The 15066-nt window shown below is 40.4% G+C and overlaps 1 protein-coding gene across 1 annotated transcript; it reads right to left on the bottom strand.

The window, feature by feature from the left end:
* Positions 1 to 887: 887 nt before the first annotated feature.
* Positions 888 to 14314, bottom strand: LOC125046407 (GTP-binding protein Rheb homolog). Its single transcript, XM_047644180.1, has 5 exons — positions 13790 to 14314; positions 11644 to 11735; positions 3471 to 3658; positions 3166 to 3295; positions 888 to 2401 (listed from the first exon to the last, which is right to left on the bottom strand). The coding sequence occupies exons 1-5, from the start codon at positions 13836 to 13838 to the stop codon at positions 2312 to 2314; spliced, it is 549 nt and encodes a 182-aa protein (XP_047500136.1). The 5' UTR covers positions 13839 to 14314; the 3' UTR covers positions 888 to 2311.
* Positions 14315 to 15066: the final 752 nt, after the last annotated feature.

Genomic DNA, 15066 nt, shown 5'->3' with positions numbered 1-15066 from the left:
TAAAATCTGTTATTTAATAGCATGGTGGTCTTCCCTTCACCTTGGCAAGTTTCCTCCACCCTAGTTCAGGTTCCCAAATTAGGGCACACAATTTACTCCTAATATTTAGTAACTCTTTCAACTGTTTTATCAAATGAATTTCATTTTTCTCCTTTTAGGATCTTGATAGTTTTGCAAGATTTAATAACACTAATTCAGTGCAAAGCATCAAGGGTTATGTGGTGCACTAAAGTTTGGGAACTACTGCCTTTGCAATTATTACAGGGATTTCTGCCTTCCAGCTGTACTTATCTTAGCTTCCTGAGGGATGTATGTGCAGTTTCTAAATCTATTTCAAAATTAATTCATTTCATTTTTTCTGTTTCTACTCACCTTTCTCAGGAATCTGATAGACAAAGAAGTAACCTATAGACAACTTCGCCAGGCTTTGCCTAAGCAACAGTATTTACAAATATATAAAAGAAGCAAATATTTTTGAAGGAAAAAAGTTTATAATTTTATATCTGGTTATCATCATCTTGCCATTACAAGCAGTATATAGGCATTGAAGAGATTTCTTTATATTTAACCATAATTGAGAAAAAATATACAGGTGCTGCTCTAGGACTAGCAAATACTTATCATCACAGCTCCATGGAACATGTTTGTTTACTCAAAATATGAAGAGTAGAAAATCAGTCGTATCTACAATGCAATAACTATTTTCTGTCTACTTATCTGCTTATGCATATATGTGCATATCTTTGTTCCTTTAAAAGTGGATACATTTGAGGCACACCAGAACATACAGTCCACAGCATCTTCTATTTGAGTATTTTAACAACCAGTTCAAAATAATATCACTTCTTTTCTCATAGAATTAGGATTGGGAATTCATGCTGAAACAGTCTCTGACAAACATTTTATGCTACAATTACAATATAACTCAATAACACAAAATAATCATAATAAAAGCCATCTACTGCTCCATTCTTAGTTCACATTGTATTTAATATAAAAATTATATCAAACATGACAGCTCTTAAATAAAAAATATAATTTCATACAAAGTTTATTTACTAAAGAAAATGTCATTTTTACTTCTACTTAGTATACCAAGTTTCTGTAAGATTCTGAATTCTTCCTGTAACAGAAGCTTCAGCTCATCAACAACACTCTGTATCCAGCTTTACATTTGACAAAATACAGAAGTCAAAAACTCTCAGTTGCAAATAAATCTATCAAGTACCTATATTACAATTCTTTACACTAAACAATCACACTTCCTGTTTGTGTCTGAGAATCATTTAGGTAGCAAAATAAAAAATATGATGAAAAAATATTGGATACGAACACGCCTCAAACTCTAAACCCCCGCAACACACTAACGCTACAAAAACTGGGAACGTCTACGAACTTGTGATGTCATTTGAAACTGGGTTTTGGGAGGGGAAGGGAAGGGGGGGGTTGGGATTTTCACTTAATTACTAATCTTTTTTTTTTTTTTTTTTTTGAGTTTTGTTTTGTTTTTTTTTCCTCTTACACTAGATTATTTTTTTTTTGTTTGTTTTAATCTTGATCTCCATTATCCACAGAACTAAAAATAAAGTTCCCACTCTTATATGAAATATATTTACAGCTACACTTTAGGATGAGGCAGTAACTTGCTTCAAAAAATGACCAAATTTCACACTGTATCTTAACCTGAAAAATAAAACGGATAAGAGAGAGAGAGAGAGAGAGAGAGAGAGAGAGAGAGAGAGAGAGAGAGAGAGAGAGAGAGAGAGAGAGAGAGAGAGAGAGAGAGAGAGAGAGAGAGACAGAAAAAAAAAAAAAAAAAAAAACTTCCTTCTATGCCCAGGGAGGATCTGGGACATATATATACTCCAAGTAGATTTTCTTTTAAAATGAAGAATATTGCAAAAATTGCATCTAACGTCTCAAATGGGTTAGGTTGTATGTTGAGTACTTGGTCTACCAATGAGGCACCCTGGCTAAGTCAGTATGATATTAAAACATGCTGTACATATACTTACAAAATATAATCCAACCCATATTCACGTAAACTCACACAAGGCTCCTGGACTAAATTAATTCATCTCCCTCCTCATAAAATTTCTGAAAGATATTCCAAATCATATATCATTATTACTGTCATTATTTTTTTTTCTTTTTTTCTTTTTTAGATTTTTTCAAGGCCAAATAAAATCATTATTATTAGGTGTAATATTATCACTATTATTCTTAAGCTATTCAAATTTAATTCTTATATAATTTTGATGAATTAATTGTGAAAAGATGTTTCAAAAGTCCATCCTATAACCCAGGATCTTCATGATACTCTGCATTTTCCCTCGGGACTGATGTTGCCGTCAGCCTTCTCGATCTCCAGAATGACGCGTGTGAAGATATCATTTACAGCCTGAAAGAGAGGAAATATTTACCTTCATACTTGCTGTGCATCAAAAGATTTTACTTTCCTTGGACATACACTCAACTAAATCACTTTTAATTCCTTTCAATGAAATATTCACCGAATATTATATTTAGGCACACTCTGGTGAGGACAAATACCAAAATGTTTAAAAATAAGTATATAAATATATTAATTTATTATAATAACAATAATTAGTATTATAATAATAATAATAACAGTAATAAAATATGTTTTTAAAGTCTCATAATCTTGATTTTGCTCTGTAGATTCCAAAATAGTGGGAAACTAATTACAATTGACAGAGGTAATTGTTTAATTAGACTGCATTAGACTACAAAGCCAGTTCTTTAACCCATTCACAACAGATGATGTCTAATCACGTCAGCAGGCAGGCCCAAGTGCTGGATGGCAAGTATCCATGCCCTGCCTGCTCTAAGGTTGTTTGCTTGTTTAGAACTGACTGTAGTTACTGATGATATAGAGCCCCTTGAAAGTAGTATTTAAGTCTCTTTTTGGTTCAGTTTATTGGCAAATTATGTATGCCAGGGCAAACGGCACAAAGAAAAAGGGTGATGTGAACTTCCAGAACTTCTAATCCTTTACATATTGCCCAGCATGTGGCTCAGAATGGAATTGAGAAATTCCTCGCATGAACAAATTATAGGTTATAACAATACAAGAAAATCTTTTCTACTAAACAAATACTCTCCAAACTTTGCCGAACTAGTACAAATGTAAGTTATGCTCACTTCATGTTGCTTGGCACTGGTCTCCAGGAAAACAGCCTTCCACAGCTCGGCAATTTTGCGTCCTTGATCTGTGGTCACAACACGTTCCATGTGAAGATCTGTTTTGTTACCCACCAAGACAATGGGAACACTGAGAAGACAAAAAGAGACAAGAAATGCGATAAATACCATCAACTGGATTAATAAATGCGTCGTATTTATTCTTCCCAAAGCATATAAACTCAGATAATTGTCCTTCACAGCTCTAAAATGCATGTGTGGAAAATTGAATCCCCCAAACTGAATAACTCCTCCTCAAAACTCACGTCACTTTGCCCATCATGTCGAGGATCTTATCATATATGATCTGCACCACTTCAAATGATTTCTCGGAAGTGATAGAGTAGACGAGGACGTAACCGTGGATATCCATTGAGTACTGTGCAGGGAAAATACTGTACTCATCCTGGCCAGCTGTGTCTACCAGCTCCAGGCCATACTCCTGCCCTCTCACCTGTAACAAAGATGCATTTTGTGAGTGCCCTGTACTACCAGTTGGGATAAAAAAAGAGAGGGGAATAGGAATACGAGTGGGAGTAAAAATACGAGGAAGATGAAGAGGAAGATGAGGTGGTGGAGAAGGAGGTGGAGGTGGAGGTGGAGGTGGTGGTGGAGAAGGAGGTGGAAGTGGTGGAGGAGGAGAAGGAGGTGGAGGTGGTTGAGGTGGTGGTGAAGGAGGAGGTGGAGGTGGAGGTGGTGGTGGAGGTGGTGGTGGAGGTGGTGGTGAAGGAGGAGGTGGAGGTGGTGGTGAAGGAGGAGGTGGTGAAGGAGGAGTTGGTGGTGAAGGAGGAGGTGGTGGTGAAGGAGGAGGTGGTGGTGAAGGAGGAGGTGGTGGTGAAGGAGGAGGTGGTGGTGAAGGAGGAGGTGGTGGTGAAGGAGGAGGTGGTGGTGAAGGAGGAGGTGGTGGTGAAGGAGGAGGTGGTGGTGAAGGAGGAGGTGGTGGGGAAGGAGGAGGTGGTGGTGAAGGAGGTGGTGGTGAAGGAGGAGGTGGTGGTGAAGGAGGAGGTGGTGGTGAAGGAGGAGGTGGAGGTGGAGATGGTGGTGAAGGAGGAGGTGGAGGTGGTGGTGAAGGAGAAGGAGGAGGTGGTGGTGATGGAGAAGGAGGAGGTGGTGGTGATGGTGGTGAAGGAGGAGGTGGTGGTGATGGTGGTGAAGGAGGAGGTGGTGGTGATGGTGGTGAAGGAGGAGGTGGTGGTGATGGTGGTGAAGGAGGAGGTGGTGGTGATGGTGGTGAAGGAGGAGGTGGTGGTGATGGTGGTGAAGGAGGAGGTGGTGGTGATGGTGGTGAAGGAGGAGGTGGTGGTGATGGTGGTGAAGGAGGTGGTGGTGGTGATGGTGGTGAAGGAGGAGGTGGTGGTGATGGTGGTGAAGGAGGAGGTGGTGGTGATGGTGGTGAAGGAGGAGGTGGTGTGATGGTGGTGAAGGAGGAGGTGGTGGTGATGGTGGTGAAGGAGGAGGTGGTGGTGATGGTGGTGAAGGAGGAGGTGGTGGTGATGGTGGTGAAGGAGGAGGTGGTGGTGATGGTGGTGAAGGAGGAGGTGGTGGTGATGGTGGTGAAGGAGGGAGACAAAGAGTTAGGAAGGTAGGTGGTGGAGGAGAAAGAGGTGGAGGTGGTGGTGGAGGAGGAGAAGAGGTGGAGGTGGTGGTGGAGGAGAAGAGGTGAGGTGGTGTGAGGGAGGAGAAAGAGGTGGAGGTGGTGGTGGAGGAGAAAGAGGTGGAGGGGTGGTGGTGGAGGAGAAAGAGGTGGAGGTGGTGGTGGAGAAGGAGAAAGAGGTGGAGGTGGTGGTGGAGGAGAAAGAGGTGGAGGTGGTGGTGGTGGAGGAGAAGAGGGTGGAGGTGGTGGAGGAGGAGAGGGTGGAGGTGGTGGTGGAGAAGGTGGTGGAGGTGGTGGTGGAAAAGGTGGTGGAGGTGGTGGTGGAGAAGGTGGTGGAGGTGGTGGTGGAGAAGGTGGTGGAGGTGGTGGTAGAGGAGAAGGAGGTGGAGGTGGAGGAGGTGGTGGTAGAGGAGAAGGAAGTGGAGGTGGAGGAGGTGGTGGTAGAGGAGAAGAAGTGGAGGTGGAGGAGGTGGTGGTAGAGGAGAAGGAGGTGGAGGTGGAGGAGGTGGTGGTGGAGGAGAAGGAGGTGGAGGTGGAGGAGGTGGTGGTGATGGTGGTGAAGGAGGAGGAGGAGGAGGTGGTGATGGTGGTGAAGGAGGAGGAGGAGGAGGTGGTGATGGTGGTGAAGGAGGAGGAGGAGGAGGTGGTGGTGGTGGTGGTGGTGGTGGTGGTGGTGGTGGTGGTGGTGGTGGTGGTGGTGGTGGTGGTGGAGGAGGTGGTGGTGGTGGTGGAGGAGGAGGTGGTGGTGGTGGAGGAGGTGTAGGAGGAGGAGGAGGAGGTGTAGGAGGAGGTGTAGGAGGAAGTGTAGGAGGAGGTGTAGGAGGAGGAGGAGGAGGAGGAGGAGGAGGTGTAGGAGGAGGAGGTGTAGGAGTAGGAGGAGGAGGAGGAGGTGTAGGAGGAGGAGGAGGTGTAGGAGGAGGTGTAGGAGGAGGAGGAGGTGTAGGAGGAGGAGGAGGTGTAGGAGGAGGTGTAGGAGGAGGAGGAGGTGTAGGAGGAGGTGTAGGAGGAGGAGGTGTAGGAGGAGGTGTAGGAGGAGGAGGAGGAGGTGTAGGAGGAGGAGGAGGAGGAGGTGTAGGAGGAGCAGGAGGAGGAGGTGTAGGAGGAGGAGGAAGAGGAGGTGTAGGAGGAGGAGGAAGAGGAGGTGTAGGAGGAGGAGGAGGTGTAGGAGGAGGAGGAGGTGTAGGAGGAGGAGGAGGTGTAGGAGGAGGAGGAGGAGGAGGAGGTGTAGGAGGAGGAGGAGGAGGTGTAGGAGGAGGAGGAGGAGGAGGAGGAGGTGTGGGAGGAGGTGTAGGAGGAGGTGTGGGAGGAGGTGTAGGAGGAGATGTGGGAGGAGGTGTAGGAGGAGGTGTGGGAGGAGGTGTAGGAGGAGGTGTAGGAGGAGGTGTGGGAGGAGGTGTAGCAGGAGGTGTAGCAGGAGGTGTAGGAGGAGGTGTAGCAGGAGGTGTAGGAGGAGGTGTAGGAGGAGGTGTAGCAGGAGGAGGTGTAGGAGGAGGTGTGGGAGGAGGTGTAGCAGGAGGTGTAGGAGAGGAGTCGTGTGGGAGGAGGTGTAGGAGGAGGTGTAGGAGGCAGGTGTAGGAGGGGTGTAGGAGGAGGTGTAGAGGAGAAGGAAAAGGACGGTGTAGGAGGAGGTGTAGGAGGAGGTGTAGGAGGAGGTGTAGGAGGAGGTGTGGGAGGAGGTGTGGGAGGAGGTGTGGGAGGAGGTGTGGGAGGAGGTGTGGGAGGAGGGTGGAGAGGAGGAGGTGTAGGAGGAGGTGTAGGAGGAGGTGTAGGAGGAGGTGTAGGAGGAGGTGTAGGAGGAGGTGGAGGAGGTGTAGGAGGAGGTGTAGGAGGAGGAGAAGGAGGAAAAGGAGGAAAAGGAGGTGTCAGGAGGAGGAGGAGGAGGAGGAGGAGGAGGAGGAGGAGGAAAAGGAGGTGTAGGAGGAGGTGTAGGAGGAGGAAAAGGAGGTGTAGGAGGAGGTGTAGGAGGAGGAAAAGGAGGTGTAGGAGGAGGTGTAGGAGGAGGAAAAGGAGGTGTAGGAGGAGGTGTAGGAGGAGGTGTAGGAGGAGGTGTAGGTGTAGGAGGAGGTGTAGGAGGAGGAGTAGGAGGAGGAGGAGGAGGAGGAGGAGGGAGGAGGAGGAGGTGTAGGAGGTGTAGGAGGTGTAGGAGGAGGAGGAGGAGGAGGAGGTGTAGGAGGAGGAGGAGGAGGTGTAGGTGTAGGAGGAGGAGGAGGAGGAGGAGGAGGTGTAGGTGTAGGAGGAGGAGGAGGAAAAGGAGGAGGAAAAGGAGGAGGGAGGAGGAGGAGGAAAAGGAGGAGGAAAAGGAGGAGGAGGAGGAGGAGGGGAGGAGGAGGAGGAGGAGGAAAACGAGGAGGAGGAGGAGGAGGAGGAGGAAAACGAGGAGGAGGAGGAGGAGGAGGAAAAGGAGGAGGAGGAGGAGGAGGAGGAAAAGGAGGAGGAGGAGGAGGAGGAGGAGGAGGAAGGAGGAGGAGGAGGAAAAGGAGGAGGAGGAGGAGGAAAGGAGGAGGAAAAGGAGGAGGAGGAAAAGGAGGAGGAGGAGGAGGAGGAGGAAAAGGAGGAGGAGGAAAAGGAGGAGGAGGAGGAGGAGGAGGAGGAGGAGGAAAAGGAGGAGGAGGAGGAGAAGGAGGTGAAGGGGGAGAAGGAGGAGGAGAAGGAGGAGAAGGAGGAGAAGGAGGAGAAGGAGGAGAAGGAGGATGAAAAAAAAAGGAAAAAAAAAGAGGAAGAATGATAGCAAAAGTGGAATTCGAAACAAAGAAACACTGAAGAAAAGAGAGGAAGGATATATAATAAAGATACTTGGGAAAAGGAAGCAGAAGAGAAATACATGGCCTATACAAAGACAACGAGGAAATATAGAATCACAAGAAAATATCATCTGAATAATCACCAGCTTGGACCAGTTACATTTATGATTCTTTATCAGTTACTTTTGGGCTGGGGATTCTTCATGGAATCTGTACTTTTACACAAACACTTCCTTATCTATTTAGTCACTGACAAGGATAACAGCAAAATAGGAACATGTTATATTACAGGCTGGTGATTCTTAACCCAAAATTGACGTTCATGGCAGTTGTATGTACAATAAATTGTACATGCCATGCCCACTGTGAGTTTACTTTATAAATTATTTTTACACATAGATGGCTCCAATTATGAATATTACTTGCCCCCTCTGTTTTCCCTTTAACTTGATTTTCTAAAATATTTTAGGTTATCTTGTACTGCTGTTACTAATGTCAAATAACATTATAGTAATTACAATGTATCATAAAAATAACACCATTCATATTCATAGCATTAGTAAAATAAAAAGTAAAAAGGAAAGGTGAAATCAGGTAAGGTCACTAGGTCAACTAATTGACTTTGTGGCTAAGCACTTGCAGAGCCATCTACATGCAGAAACATTTCACAAATTATTATAAAATGAGCACAGCGTGTTCCTAGCAACATTGGGTTAATGTGATTCCAAAGGTGATGTAGGCTTCACTATGATCCTTTACACATACAATGGCTAGTAAATCAGATTTCTTATTTGTATTCATAATCATCTGAGATCAAAGGAGTCTCAACATAAAATATTGCATGTCAGATGAACATATAAAATATTCAAAATATTCATAATTCAAAACAAATTCCCCAACTTTTTTATATATTGGCAATAGGTACATGTACTGTCCATTGTTGTTTTGTTTTGCAAATTTTGTTTACACATAGATGGACTGAGGATGGAATCCAGGTGGATTCTGAAACTGTAGTCTCACTTTCAATAAATCTAGTTTTATATTGTGTATTGTTATTATCATTATCATTTATATTAACATTATTCTAATGTTATTTACAGTACGTACATAAAATAAAACTAATACTCATATAAAATAAACCAATATAACCTAAAATAACATCCAACTATCAAGGTAAAGGGTACACAGGTGAGACCAGGTAGGGCAGGTAATTGACTCCATGGTGACTAAGCATTTGTGGAACCATCTATGTGTAAGCAAAATAAACAGACTAAAATTACAGTGGACATGGCATGTATGTCATGCCATCTCAGCATATATTAACATAAATTAATATATATCGGTAGTTTTTACCCAAGTTATAGAGAATAAAACATGAAGATAAAGTAGGTTTAGTTAAAATGAAATTTACTTTGTAAAATAACAAAAAAATGTGGTATGTGCTCCTTAATTATGCTACAAAAGCCTAAAGATATTAAATAATTGCAATTTCTTTACATTTTCTATATATAATGTGGTAAATCTATCATCAGCAAAATGATAATAGTTATTGGATGTTATTTTAGTATATTCATGTTAATATTATTTTAGCAAGTGTGATCTGGAAATCAAGTTTGAAAAAAGGAACCATCATGATAAATATATATAAATATATGAAAAATACAATGATGAATGTCATATGAAAAAGTCTCCTTTACATCAATGGTTCTCAAGTTTATATAGCTGCAGAACCTGTGCTTACAAATACATTACAGGACTGCCTTTCTCTAGGATACAAATATTAACCACCATGGGTTAATAAGCCTGGTATGATATACAAAATAATAAGATATTCTATGTAACTATACAAACATTTGAAAATTTTGAAGATAAACATTTCGTTCCTCTCAATCTTCCTCCAGATCTTATTTCCAAGGCACTTTGGACGGCTGGACGTTAGAAAGCCACATGGGAAAGGAAATTAAGACCTAAAATTCTGCAATATCGCAAAAAAGGGATTCAGTAGAAATTGTAAGCAACTTACACCAACACAATAAGCTTCCACAACTTCTGTTGTTGTAGCTTTAAAACTTGCTTCATTAATCTATGATCTGAATATCATCCATTTACTATTTTGTAACTCCTATAGACTTTGTAAAGCCTTGTAGGTTGTAGCAATATAACCACTACTTTCCTGAGTCTTGAGAGAAACTATGCAACTTAAGAAACTAACACGAAGAGGGCCCACTGATATACGGACTCAACGGGCAGACATTGCAAGTGAAATAAAGGGGAAGGGCTGAGGGCACAACCAAATGGAGAAAAATAGGAATAAGCCCTTTTTTCCAATCAGTACAAACTTCAGTAGACAGAAATAATAGTTTCTAATTTCCATTATGCTTGCACAGCTCCTATGAAGAGCCTGAGGGGAGGGAAGAGGGGTGGGTAAATGAATGACTTTTCCCCTTTGAAAACTATCTCACGAGCTCCATATGTCTATGAAATTATCATGGGAGCTGCTAGGTTAGAGTGGTTGCAGAGTAGAAAATTAGATGGGAACCCGATGATGATAATGATGATGATGATGATGATGATGATGATGATGATGATGATGATGATGATGATAATGATTGATGATGATTGATGATGATGATGATGATAATGATGATAATGATGATGATGATAATAATGATAATGATGATAATGATGATGATGATGATGATGAATGATGATGATAATGATGATAATGATGATAATGATGATAATGATGATGATGATGATGATTGATGAGATAACAAAAACAAACAAACAATAATCCTAGTAATTATGATGATCCTTAATAGTAAAGAGAACTTATTTGCTGCAAGTTTCCTGAGCAATCTCTTGAACCCCCAAGGCCTCTGCATCCCTACTGTGGTCTGCTGATCCTTGGTTGACAAATACTTCTCAGTAATGGTTTACACAAGATGGACTATAGTTTTACATCCACTTAAATAATAGGAATAGCAGTGGATTGCCATTTCTCCCCATTAAAAACATGAAAAAGGCTTAAATCATATGGGAAAGTTTAACAATATGACTCCACATCAGGATTTGTAATTCTATTAAATCAAAGCAACATAGAAGCTAGATAACAGAGAAATAACAGCTCAAATGTTACCATATGATTATCACAGCATATGCAATGCCAATGAAGGTCATCCATCAACTAAAAACAAGACGCTTGGGTATTGCTACACCCGTAAGAGAAAATCTTCTTGCTCTGGTTTTCCTATTGTACATCACATCTGTTCTTAGCAAGTTTTAATAAGTGCCTACAGTACTAAGAATCTCCACTTACAAAAGCAGGCATCCCTACCTTTTCACTTTTTAAAGTATGAAATTCTTTTTTACCTGGGTTTGACAAAAAATACTTCTTTGCCTACCGTACAGGTCACAATGCTAGGCACATTGATAGAACAGCTGTGGCAACTGAAACGTTTCATCATCAAAATAATCTTTCTCTCTAGTATCCTGACTTTCTAATTTTAAAGCTGTTGTCTCTTAACAATACTTTCACTTTAACTTAGTGTTTAATACTAAAAAAAAAAAGATAAAAATATCAGTCAGTGTCATGCTAACATGCTATCATTTGATGATGAAAGATCATCAATAATGTGACATTATCAAAAAGTCCCATGATATTTAAGGGCTTCCAACTAGCTTCTATGGAAGACTAATCCCATGCCTATGATCACAATATGGCAACACAACTGAAATGCCAAGGTCTGCAATATATATATATATATTTTTTTTTTTCTTACTCTTCACATTGCATATTACATACAAAGAAAAGGAATATGTGAGAAGTAATGAAATAAAATCCATCTTTTAACTGGGAGAAGAAAACAAACAAAAAATACATGGAAAATGGTAGCCTCCAGGCATCAAATTACCTCTACATAATTTCTTGTTTAAACCCATCACAGTTCATCATTATCTTACACCTAAAAGGGCAAGGGTATGATGTAAAGGCATTCCACTTCACCAGATGCCTAGATAAGAATACTTCATTAGAAAAAAAAAAAAAAATAATAATAATGGTGAAAAAAAGTCTTAATATATGCCATCAAATCTAATACTTACTCTCAGATTCTTTGTGAAGGTATTCTCAATAGTTGGGGCATAACTGTCCACAAACTGTCCGTCAACGAATTGGATACACAAGGAGGATTTGCCTGCAAAAGGAAAACAAATTACTGTGAAGTCTATCAAGACACTGTAGTATGAATGAAGTATGTAGTAAAAGAACCTAGATGGATGTGTAGCTATTAATGACAGTTGCATTAACGATATCAAAACCAGGTAAGGATGTTGTGTGTCACATCAATGATGAAAGACCTGGGACTGAGGCATTAATTAAACATTGAAAGAAAGATGTGGATTACATCATGATTAGTAAATTTCTTTCATGAAAGTTATTGTCTATAAACAATGCTACTGCAATCAGATAAAAATAACTATATAATTATTTTCTCAGATATCTCAGAGAACAATCAAAAAGAAAAGCAAAAAAACACATTAAAATCACAGAAAGAAAACATAAACACCATAGAAATATTCAGGTAACATCCAAAAATCACAGCTAAAATATCAGGAGCTGACAATTGATAAATCTATTGAAAGACAATAAGGACTAAGCAACAAGGTAAATAGGATACATATTATTTTCCATTGAATCTTTGAGATGTATTAAAAAGTTCCTGTTGATAATTAGAAGACCCATATATACACAACTTTATACCCTAATATTGTTACAATCACAAATAAACTTCTCTTCTTAACATTATAATTACACTCATTATTCATTTCTAAAGTGTTACCATTGTTAACATAACCATCATTCAAGCAACTATAATTATATCGGTAATTTCATAACTGCAATGACTGTAAAACAATTAATTCTAAAAATAATAAATGACAGCAGTGATGAAAGTTTAAGCAGAAAATCTAACATTATAAAGCAAAACAACAAGAAAAGACATAAATGATAACAAGAAAAATAACAATAATGATTCCTACAATACTCACTAACAAACAAACAACGCAAAAAAAAAAAAAAAAAAAAAAAAAAAAAAAATAATAATTAAATAAACTAAAATTAAGCAAAATGAAACAAAAGGCAAACTTATGCTTAAATGCCAATTCCCCAAACATGCCCCAATGCCCCTGTTTGAACCTCCTACCCTCCCTACAGCCCTGAACCTCCCTACATCCTACAAGGTCAACCACTTGCCCTTCACAACACATCAGACAAGGTCATCCTGAACTTCTTTTCAAGGTCAACCCCCAAAACACAGCCAATCACATAACAGGATCTTTATTTCTAAGGCTATAAATAGGATATTATGTCATGCAGGAAATATGGTCATGAGAGGCTGACACTAAGAGGAAAATGTGTCATGATATTGGTGAAAAAAGCTATAAAATGATGGAGAAATGTAGATCTGAAACATTGTGTAACGTGTGGAAAATGTTGAAATGTTGTGAAAAAAAGAAGTCATAGCAATAAGGTGAAAGGTCACAAAATTAGCAAAATAGAATGAAACATTATGAAATACTTGGCTAAAAATCTACAAAGCTTAGAGATCCATTCTTTTAAAAAGTCTCCCGTGTTGCCAAATTGTGAAATTAAAAAAAAAATGAACAAATAGAATCACTAAAGAGTACGAAAAATGGTTGAAAAACTATGTGATTCTCTCTTTAGCGTCTATGCTTCTTCATCTTCGAAAGCAACAGGGAATCCACGCACAACCCCAATACCATTCCCACTCCTTTATGAAAGTCTATGAAAAAAAAAAAAAAACTATTTTGAAACACCAATAAAGAAAGAGAAAGAGAATAATAAATTATGATAATTCTCAAGGAAAAGACAAGTATGCAAAACACCAATAAAGAATGAGAGAGGGTTAAAAACATAACAATAAATCATAAAGAAAAGTATAAAATAAGGATATATCACAAGGAAAAGTAAAAAGTAACAGTAAATCACAAGGAAAGAGTAAAAAATAATAAGCAAATACCAAGGAAAACTAAAATAAAAGAAAAAAAATATAAATCACAAGGAAAAGGGCTGAGCCACACTTCCCCAGCCGTATCGAAACACTGATAGAGAACGAGAGAGAATATCGAAAATAAACGACAAATCACCAGGGAAAACGTAAATAAAACATTTAATAAACGATAAATCACAGGTTGGGGAAAAGTGACGAAAGGGTCGAGCCACACTTACCCACGCTTCTGTATCCCATAACGGCCACTTTCCTGTTCTTGGGAGGCATGACTGTGGCTCAAAGGTCCATATATTCACTACGAATTCGCTAATAATTCGCTAAATTCACTGAGCTAACGAGTCCGGGGCGAGGAGGACGACAAGATGGCCGGAGGAGGAGAGGGAGAAACGGGGGAATTAATCGGAAAGAATCGCAGAAATCCTTGGAATAAAACAGGAGGGAAGAAAATATAACGTGTGTAGACTACGTCCGCGGGTGCACCAATGTGTGTGTGTGTCTGTGTGTGTGTGTGTCTTGTGTGCGTTTGTGTGTATGTGTGTTGCCCCGTCTGTGTGTGTATCCTTTTCTCTCTAAAACCCTTTCTCTCGCTCTCTTTTTTCTTTCTCTCTTTGCAGGATTTTAGGATTTCGTTTTGCACTTCCGTGGTTTGCAATGGCGGTAGTGGGATTAAATGCAGGCGATGAGGACGTGAATAATCAGGCGCTTATCTTCACTTGGTTTTCTTAGCCAGTATTAACCAGTTGACAAGAGCATTTGCTGCAATTGTCCATTTGTTCGCTTATTCGTCTATCTCAGTAGGGAATTTATTTTGCAATAATCGTGGATGTCAATATCATACATGTTCTCCACGTTTATTTAGGATTTACGGTGTTCTTTTAATATATATAGTGGTTGAGTATATAGCAGACAGCAAAGGGATCAGCTGACGCCTCAGCAGCTGATAATCCGAGCGGGAAATTTGAAATAACAAAACTAACAAGCAACGCCAAAATAGCTATTTTATCCTAACTGGAGCTGAAATGTTATATCGAATTTATCACAATTCAGCCCTAAACCGTAACTATTGCCTAGTTTTTCATCCCGTGGGGTTTAAAAGATGTAAAAAAGTGCAGATTTCTGACTGTTTGAACGTCTGATCACACTGGGAAAAATTTATCTGTTCTTTATCAAGGACAGACGCTACTTGTCACTCTTATCAGTTCCTCCACCACCTGTGCAGCACCGGCGCTGATTGGACAGTCAGTCTTTTCAGATGCTGTGTTGTTCCAATGGTATTTTTCTTTTTTTCAAGAGTACGGACTCAAACTGTGCGGAATCCTACTTGTAATATTAGTTTTCTTTATCAATACGTCTGTTCTTACGTTTCTTTCGCAGGACATTTGCGTGAAAGAGTAAAAATACATTCAATTATCGATCGAATATTACTGATTATTGTAGACAATGAGCAGACGTTATCATCTCGACAACTGGAGAGAAAGGTTACGTAAACCGCACC

Source organism: Penaeus chinensis, chromosome 39 (assembly GCF_019202785.1).
Source record: "Penaeus chinensis breed Huanghai No. 1 chromosome 39, ASM1920278v2, whole genome shotgun sequence".
In the NCBI taxonomy this organism is placed as follows: Eukaryota; Metazoa; Arthropoda; class Malacostraca; order Decapoda; family Penaeidae; genus Penaeus; species Penaeus chinensis.
The sequence above is the reverse complement of the archived record's forward strand: the minus strand, read 5'-3'. Positions and strand labels throughout refer to the sequence as shown.